Here is a 10,386-nt window from a genome sequence, read left to right as displayed (position 1 = left end):
ACTTTTAAACCATGGTGTAATTATAAAATTACTTCGTCTAACTTCAATAATGGTTTCAGTCACTAAGTAGGAGATTTAACTGTTACATTTAACAAATTAGTCATGATAATTGCTTTATTGTCATTTTTGCTTAAACGTTCTAGACAGTCATGTTGAATCTGATCTCCACAGCCTCCTCAAGACCTGCAGGCCTCTCGTGCACCGGTCGCCACCAAAGTGAGGAAGACCATCAGCAGTCGAGTGCACGAGGCAGTGAAGGCCATCGCACTGGTGCACAACGTGACCCCGGTATACGAGTCCAACGGTGTGACGGATCAGGCAGAAGCTGAGATGCACTATGAAGACACATGCAGGGTTTACCAGGCCTCCAGTCCGGATGAGGTACCACAGTCTTATTCATGATGATACTGACCATTCATTCTAAAATCAATATATATATATTTATTTATAAATAATGCTAGTTTCAGAACAAATACATATATTTTAAACCAATATATTAATTTAAATAAATATATTAAATGTATTAATTTTGAAATAAAAATATTTAAATCATAAATTTTTTTAATTCTTTGAAGAACAGAAAGTTAAAAAAACCTATCCTTTAAAGAATTCTGAAAAAAAATTATTTGAAATAGAAATAAGTTTTAAAAATATAAAACCTTATTAATGACATGACTTTTTTAAATAGAATGATAATTTAAATGCTTAATACTCATAAAGCATGAGCATTTAAATTAAATAAATACATGAATATTTGGATAATTAAAAAACCTTAAATAACATTTATAAAACATGAGTAGACAAATTTATTTTAAGAGAAAAAATTCTGTGACAATTTACTTGTTTTTTCCAATGATTTACTCAGATACCAAAAATATATAATATATATATATATATATATATATATATATATTATTTTTATTTTTTTTTAAATGAATACATTTTTAAAAATAAAAAGCATTTATAAAACCAGGGAATTTACAAATACACAAATGTACAAATACATGAACATAAGAAAAAGTTTAATACTTACAAATTCATAAAGCATAAGCAATTAAATTAGATAAATGCATGAACATTTGAATGATGAGTAAAAGAAATTGCATGAGTAGAACATGGTTAGAAAAAAATATTTTAAGAAAAAAATCGTTTGAAACAGTCTTGTGACATTCTATTCCAGTGATTTAAACAGACATAAATTTGCAAAAACATTAAGTAAATAGCTGAATTAAATGGGTATGAACGGCTTTTACTTTTGTACTGTCACTGAAGCTATCCTTAATTTCTCTTTAAATTAATAATTTGTGAGTCGCCACATATTTCATCATCCCCTGGCCAGGTATTAGATTATTCCCGAATGATGAGTCGAGCATTTGGCATATTCACTTCTGCAGCCGATCACTTCTGCAGATGTGCTGTCTCATATTCGATAATTTCTGGGCACCAAACCCAGATCAGTGGGGCCAGGAGCGAGTGACGCATGCAGTGATCAATTGACCCATGCTGTGGTTAGGCACCAATCGCATCATTACTGGTTTGGTTTTAACCACTGCATGCCACCACACTGACTGTATGCGTTCACAGAGACGCTGACTAAACGCATATACGTGTTCTGTAGCAGAACCTCCACGTTTGTCGGAAAGTCATGACGCACTGATCTGGTATTGTTTTACAGATGATTGTTGCTTCTCTTGCCATGCTTTTAAAACTGATATTAAAGGTTATCTGTTTATATACAGATGAGCCTCGATCATAACATTATAACAGGCATCTTAGAGACCTGCACGATCGTGGGACCCAATGCAACAGTGCAGCGCGGGACAACACTTGATGGGCGAGTGCGGGTGCGGGTGCGGGCGGGTAGAGACTCGTGTGTGCGGGATGCGGGAGAATAAGGGTGTACTCACACTAGGCAATCTTAACCGTGCCCGAGTACGTCTGACCCCCAAAGCCCGGTTCGTTTGACTAGTGTGATCGCTCGTCTGAAAATAATAAATGACTGAAAATAATAAACCACAAAGTTAACGCAGGGGCTAGGGTTGGCCACCCCACTCACAACTGCTGCTTCTGTCCCTTTTTCTCTTGACAAGAAGTGCATTTATTCAGTCGCAGAACGACTGAGAACGGGAGACGTTTCAGACGAGAGCTCCATTTCACTTCAGTGCCAGGCGCGAGTCAAGCGTGGAAACGGTACTGTGCTCACAGCGCGTGCTCTTCAATTGCACGCACAAAGGCGCCGGCGTGCGCTGTAGCCTATATCCTTTCATATCAACTACGTGCATGCAATGCTGTGGTCAGTTAAGTCATGAAGTTACCAAAAATGCGATTAAAGCTGCCTTAAAACTGTGCATGCATGTAATATATTTTTTATGAGTATCATTTACAAACATGTCTCTGAAATGGTTTTCAAAACTGTCCTGGAGCAGCCCAGCACTGTCACTCATCTCAGCACACCCTATTTAACTCGTCAGCTCATTAATAGAGACTTTAAGACCTGACGTGGGTCAGAAAAGGTAAAAAGAGTTGAGAGAAAATATGATGCGTGTCAGATCCGCGTCACGTTCAGCAGTGGCAGCTCTTAAAGAAATAGCAGCCAACACAACCTAATAACCAGCTGCTGTGATGTCTATTAATCAAAGGACAAAGAAAAATAGAGGAAAAATTTACTTTTATAGCTTTAAGGATTCATCTTTATTTAATTTAGAATTTAGTGTTTGATAACTTCCATTTATTGCTAAATTATTGGAGAGTACTGTAGCTTCCCAGCTTCAGTCTTTTCTAGTGGCAAATAATCCCATTCCAGTCAGGCTTTCATCCGCAACATAGTACTGAAACTGCCCTTGTAAAGGTAGTGAATGATTTATTACTCTCTTGCGACACTGGCTCTCTGTCTTTACTTCTGCTACTTGATCTCAGCTCTGCCGTCGATACCATCTCTCATGATTTGCTTCTCTCTCGTCTTTCGGCTGTGGGTATATCTGGTACTGCTCTTTCCTGGCTCTCCTCATACCTATGTGATAGACAGTTTTACATCTCTGCTCTGGATTTTAGATCCCCTACTGCCCCCCTGAAACAAGGCGTCCCTCAGGGTTCCGTTCTTGGGCCTTTGCTGTTTATTATTTATATTTTAGCATTGGGTCAGATACTACATGGCTTTAGCTATAATTTTTATGCTGATGGAATTCAAATTTACGCGTCATGCAGGCTTTCCCTATCCACCCAAATTGATAAAATTTCTGTTTGTGTTCAGGATATTAAAACATGGCTTAACAATAATTTTCTGAAACTTAATATGGATAAAACTGAGATCATCATTATTGGTACCCCATCACTTACCACCAAAGTTCCCGCTGACTTTACTTGCAATATCACTGGCACTCTAATTGCTGCGTCTAGCATTGTCAGAAATCTCTGTGTTATGTTTGACTCTTCTCTTTCATTTCAGTCTCATGTTAACTCTCTCACTTAATCAGCTTTCTTTCACTTACGATGAATTGTCCAGCTCCGTCCTTTCATTAGTGCCAACGATGCAGTAACTTTTATACATATATATATATATATATATATATATATATATATATATATATATATATACATATATAATTCTATTCTATAATTTTGGATTATAAAATAGACCTAGGTTTTTTTTTAACTTAAAAAATTCAAAATTGTCATTTTAATTCACAAATTGAAAACATTCACAATATATATATATATAAAAAATATTTTTACTGCTTTATTATTTAACTCAATATTTATTAAAATATAAATGAATGAATAAATAAGTATTATTTTATACAAATGTAATACATTTTTATATTAATTAATAGGTCTGGACACACAAAAAAAACTCAAAATGCTTTAAAGTGGCATCACGCTTTCTACACATAGCTTGGATAAGCCTCATTTGTTGGTTTGTAACAGCGAGGGCTGTTTTTTGGGCAGCAGTCTGCCCATCTGGATACTGTGAGATATGTTATTAGCAGCTAGTCAGGGAGGGCATATGAAATCGGGTTTTTTGATCTCTCTGTAACCCTTGGTCTGGAAGTTATTGGGCAATAACTTCTGCCTCCCAGAAATACCCCCCTTCAGCGTCACACTAATGGATGGCATCTGGTTTGTCTTTATCTTCACATGTTCCCAGAAGAGAACACACTTATAATTGGTGGCCCATTGCATACTTGCATTTTCTGCGCCACACATCCAAAAACAGTTGCAGGAAACAATTTGAGATGTGAAACGCAAAAGTTCTGTGTTTGATTTGGAGTTCGCATGACACATTTAATTAATTTGCTTAGAGCGTTGAGAGGAAGCCAGACTGATCGCTTCCTGTTTGTTTATGAAAACACAAAAAATGGTTATATATATATGTGATTTCTCCTTAGATCTGTCTCCCTCTTATGCACTAGGTGTCTCTGGTTCAGTGGACGGAGAGTGTCGGTCTGACGCTGGTCGGTAGAGATCAGTCTTCAATGCAGCTGAGGACACCTAGTGGACAAATACTGAACTTCACCATCCTGCAGATTTTCCCCTTTACCTACGAGAGCAAGCGCATGGGCATCATTGTGCGAGTGAGTGTCGCATCCAGACACAGAAACACAAGTGTCCCAAACTTCATTAACTTAAAAAAAAATGACCTGTCTGACAAATAGAAGGGAACCAAAAGTCTGCGATGACATGAAAAAGTGTGTATTAAAATAGAAAAACATAAAGTAGAAGAATTTTCAGTACTACATTTATTATGACAGATGTGTTTTTTTATTTTTAATGGCTATACTAAAAAAAATGCTATAGGATTTACATTTATTTTTAATTTTCACAGAAATTGCTAGTACATTTAACAAATAGTTACAAAGAAACGGCAAGTAACAAATTGAATCTGAACTTTTGAAATAGAAAGACTAAATTTGTGTTTTCTAGTAAAACATACTTCAATAATCTTTGTTTTATTTACTTTGAAAAGTCATTTTTACACTGTAGTTGACATTTTAATTTTTGTATAATTGCAGGTTGATCTCATATTAATTGAGAAACTACGCATTTGTACTTAAAAAAATTATTTGTCACAAGAGAACAATTATTGATTAATAATGGTGGATAAATGAAAAGGTCACACTTTTACAGTAAATTTGTTTATGTATCAGGTATTATGAACTAACAGTGAAAAATACTTTTGCAGCATTTATTAATCTTGGTGCATGTTAATTTCTACATGTACTAATACGTTTTTAAAAATGTCAATTTAATAACATTAGTTAAAGTGCTATGAACAAACATACATTTTGGTTTAACATAATTTTGGGTTAAAATTGTATAATTTTTTATTTAATTTTAACCCAAAAGGTGAGCATAACTGAACATTTCAATTTAAGGTTAGATGAAGTGTTATGAACAAACACATTTTGGGTTCCAATTTAATTTAGGGAGAAAAACAAAACATGAACATTGTCAAACCAAAATTTATTCAGACACCTTCAACATTTCTCACATAATCACAGTTTATTTACTATAGTTTAGAAAATGAACTCGGAGTTAAACTGTGGCAGAACAAATTCATCTTGATAATATCAGATAACTTTGATAGACAGGTATGTAATGAATTAGGTTGAATAGCTGTCAGCTGTTAAAGGGGTCATATGATGCTATTTTAAAGATCATTATTTGGTGTAACAGGATATGTTGACATGCTTTAATGTTCAAAAAACACATTATTTTTCAAATACTGTACATTATTGCAGGTCCTCTTTGTCCTGCCTCTCTCAAACGCTTCGTTTTCAACAAAGCCCCCTCCTTTGACAAGCGCAGTCTGCTCTGATTGGCCAGCTGACCCAGTGCATTGTGATTGGCCGAACACCGCAAGCACTCGTCGGAAATGTAACGCCCCTTACCATAATCGCGAGCGTCAGCTTTCAAAGTAAATATCAAGACAGTTAATAATGTGGTTAGTTTTACCATCAGTTCAAGCCCGAAAGTGCAACAGAGTCGCGTGACAGACACAGTGATGATGCAGTACACAAGCCGCGGTTAAGACCGCTGATGTGCTATAATTTCTGACAGACAGTTCACTCTCCTGTGATGTGACTCTGTTCCCCTCACACACACACACACACACGACACGTTACTCTGCGCTGCGCAAAACTCTGCATTTGAACAGTCAATAGCAAATACTTAAACTAATAACAAAACATACTTACAGTCGCTGAATCAGAAGTGCCAGATTGTCATAGCAAAGTCGGAATTTACCCTTTTTTTATTTTTAGAAATAGCCTTTGTGCACAGCCAGCCTTGTACTCTTCTAGGTTCAAAAAACTGTCGTCCATAAAATGCATTGCACAAATTCGAACATCTGGGTTGTGCTGTTCTGTTGTAAATAAATCTTAACCAATGATTCCTAATTGCATCTACTTCCAGAAGACCAAATAAAGTGCTTTTGCTTTCGCACTGAAACACATAGCGTCTCCCTGACATGGCTTTTATTGAACTTTTATAAAGAATATCTCTTTGGATTTGAGACTTTAGTGTTTGCAACTTTACAGGTCTTCTTTATGCACCAAGAGCTTGTAACACTCCAAAGAGAAAGGAAAACTTAAAATCGCATCATATGACCCCTTTAAATTTAAGTACACAATTAGATAATACCAATTTAGGTCAACCAATTACCAAGCAATGCTTAATTTTGTTCAGTCTGTCGTGTAAAAAGGTTTCATTAGCAATGAAAGAAAAAGCACTTAAGCAAAACATGGTCAGATCAAAGTGCCAAATTTGTATCAATTTTAGTGGTAGTCTACTGTATAAAGAATAATATGTTACAGTTTACTTTATTTTGCTATCCTCACTTACATAAATGAACTATAGGGTCCTGCACCCACTAGTAAAAAAAATATCAAACATTATATATGGTGTCTGAATCATTTTTGGTTTGACTGTATATATTTTTTATTTTATAAATACTTTTTATATTTAAATTTTGAATTTTTTTTTAAATATATATTTATTTATTTATTTTAGCCCAAAAGGTATTAAACTTAGGAATGTAACTTGTCCTGCAACGGTTATGCTTTGTCAAAAATACAAAAAAGGTGTGCACATCACATTAACCCAATAAGGGCTCAGATGCAGAACAAAAATGAGGCAAATACAAGCAAAAAAAAAAAAAAAAAAAAACTGCACACTGATGTAACTGCTCCAAGAAATCTTTGTACAACGTTTCGACCATTAGGTCTTCATCAGGCACATTTCATCTGTTTTTTGTATTTAGTCTGTTTGCTTGTATTTGCATCATTTATGCTTTGGACATCAATGACGCCTCAAATCATGTGGCTTGTTTTGGAGACGTGGTCTGTTGTCGTAATTTTAATTCTGATTTTTGCCTGGAAAATAATAATCTATAAAATCATGCCCAGAATGTTATTCCTTCAAGATGGGTTTTGCACAGGCATTTACGCCAGAAAAAGAAGATGTGAATATCTAGTTTGTGCTTTACCCTTTTAAACAATGCAATAATTGAAGATCAGCCCAAAATCTATCTGAGAAAGTTGTGACCCTGCCCTGGGCTTGATGACTAACTCTCCCCATACGAGCTCGCAGCTATTGTTGTTGGCCTGGACCGAAGCCTGTATCAGTGTTTGAGGAAACCAGCAACTGAACCTGGTTTCCTCTGCAGAATCCTTTTAAAACACCTTCAAGGACGATCAAGGAAACCCAAAATGAATGCTTGGAAAAAAACAGCACAGACTGTCCCGCTTACCTGCGAACTCTTCCTGTTTCACTTGGTGCATCTGAGTATCATTTCTCTTGATATCTCATGCAGCATATGTGTCTATGCATAAATGATCAATTATTTAATAATAAAACATATTCTGCTCATGTTTGCTAGGATGAATCCACAGGAGAGATCACGTTTTACATGAAGGGTGCTGATGTGGTGATGGCCGGTATCGTTCAGTACAATGACTGGCTTGAGGAGGAGGTAATATCACGTTTTTTAAAATGATTTTGAATAGGGCTGGACAGTAATTCAATATCAATATGTATCGCGATATTATTTTTTTCAATAACGGTGATATGATTTTTAAACACATTTCCGATATTTCGATATACATTACCAGTTTCCCATACATTTATTTATTTGTGCCGTTTGACTTTGTTGAATAAACATGAGCACTGCACGTTTCAAAATCATAACACGGCCCGGGTGTTTTATATGAATGCATCTCTGAAGGGAACCGACTGTCTTCAGAATAGTTTCGATGGCATTTTCATTTGATCTGATAAAGTAGCATTCATGAGCGGAGCTGCTTTGATTACAACCATTACTGGGGAAACCGCTAGTTTTATCACTCTAAAAGCACCTCCTGCTGGCAGACAATGAGTTTTCATTTTAAATAAGCCCGTCTCCAGCAAGGTTATTTTCGTAAACGAAAACTAAGACGAAAACGATTGGTCGAAAAACATTTGCGTAAACTGAAATAAAAAAAATCTAAATAAATTGATGTGTGTCGGTTTAGGGAAATACCGGGAAATACCCGTGAATGGCACATCATGCACGTGAGGTTATCTGATGGAGAGACGCAAAGCAGTTTAAAGCAGAGTCCTGCACGGGTCCTGTTAGGTAAACCTGCATCCGCAGTACACAACAGAACACCCGACCCATTATCCGACAGCAGCCAGCACCAATTTAATTCTGTACCCGACCTGTTTGAGATAAAGACCACGACCTGAACCGCACCCGCATTAAATAGGCTACTGCATCAGTAAGGCAAAATAATTTATTTTCTCATGTAACACAAGCAATCACACCAAAATAGGCATTTTAAGTTAAGTGCTTTGAAGAGAAATAGACAAGCAGCGCAACAGAGGAATGATAAGAACGCGCATCCTTCCTGTATACAATACAAACATTTGCCTACATCTTGTGAGCAATCTGCCAGGCTGTTTTAAACAAATGTGCATAAACTACATACTTAAATCTTCATAAATGAAAAGAACATATTTAGATATGACTTTACTGTTAAGTGCCATTGCTTCTCCTTAAACTCTGCAGTGTATAGGCTATGCGGCCGTTAGTCCTTTCCGCTATTATTATTGAATTTCATTAGTCCCACTTATTTATGTGCTTTTCTTCATGGGAAAGTGAGCAAGACACGACAGTTACGGTATCATGATTATAGTTAAATAAGGTGAAAGACATAGGCTATAATATAAAGAAATTAGCTACATTTATTTTCAAATTAAATATCACAACACACATTTATCATTCAGTCTAGTGCGTTTTACATATAATGTAAGCGCAACTTGTGTAGATTTAAAAAGGCATGACTGCTTCATTTTGGTGTGTATTTGTATACTTTTACCATCTAATCAATCTCAGCATGCTTTAATTTGGTGTCGCTAGACGTTTGCATCACTAAGGTTAAATTAGCCTAAGTCTTTCTTTGGCCTGCGCTCTGGAAGTGATCTGTTAAATCTAATAAACTTGAATTACTAAAACTAAAACTGAAACTAAACTATATAAAAACTAAATAGGAATGTGTTCACAAAATAAAAACTAAACTAAAACGAACAAAATTATTAATGAAACTAATAAAAACTAAATTTTATTGCAAATTTGAAAATGATATTAAAATAAAACAAATTTTAAAATGCTAAACTATAATAACCTTGGTCTCCAGCAACATTTCCAGTTTTTTTGTTCGATTTTTTTTTTTGTTTTCTGCAGCACTTTTCATACCCTTTTTTCTGTCTGAAGCACATTTGTTTCAATCTATAAGAATAATCAGCCTACACTACCAGTCAAAAGTTTTTGAACAGTAAGATTTTTTTATGTTGTATTTTTATTTTATTTTAAGAATTCTCTTCTGCTCAACAAGGCTGCATTTATTTGATCCAAAAAACAGCAAAAACAGTAAAATTTTGAAATATTTTTACTGTTTAAAATTGCTTTCTGTTTTGAATAGATTTTAAAATGTAATTTATTCCTGTGATCATACATAGTTAAATTTTCAGCATCATTACTCCAGTCTTCAGTGTCACATGATTTGCTGATTATCAATATTTAAAACAGTTTTTCAGGATTCTTTGATGAATAGAAAGATCCAAAGATCAGCATTTATCTGAAATAAAAAGCTTTTGTAACATTATACACTATTCCATTCAGTATAATTTTTATACATTTTTTGGGAAAGAAATTATAGAAATTAATAATTTTATTTAGCAAGGATGCTTAAAATTGATCAAAAGTGATGATAAAGGCATTTATAATGTTACAAAAGATTTATATTTCAGATAAATAGTGTTCATATCGATATCGGAATTATATCGTATCGACCGAAATTAAGAATTATATCGTGATATCAATTTTGGCCATATCGTCCAGCCCTAGTTAAA

General features: G+C 34.9%; 1 protein-coding gene across 1 annotated transcript in view; it reads left to right on the top strand.

Moving 5' to 3' along the window:
- LOC107558754 (probable phospholipid-transporting ATPase IIA) overlaps nt 1-10,386 on the top strand; it is a 61,887-nt gene that overhangs the window by 23,341 nt on the left and 28,160 nt on the right. The window contains exons 14-16 of the mRNA XM_016242429.1: nt 172-381; nt 4,410-4,571; nt 7,877-7,969. Coding sequence (XP_016097915.1) covers nt 172-381; nt 4,410-4,571; nt 7,877-7,969 — 465 coding nt within the window. The remainder of the gene's footprint in view (nt 1-171; nt 382-4,409; nt 4,572-7,876; nt 7,970-10,386) is intronic.

Source organism: Sinocyclocheilus grahami, unplaced genomic scaffold, assembly GCF_001515645.1.
Source record: "Sinocyclocheilus grahami isolate Dianchi unplaced genomic scaffold, SAMN03320097.WGS_v1.1 scaffold657.1, whole genome shotgun sequence".
Lineage (NCBI taxonomy): Eukaryota > Metazoa > Chordata > Actinopteri > Cypriniformes > Cyprinidae > Sinocyclocheilus > Sinocyclocheilus grahami.
The sequence above is the reverse complement of the archived record's forward strand: the minus strand, read 5'-3'. Positions and strand labels throughout refer to the sequence as shown.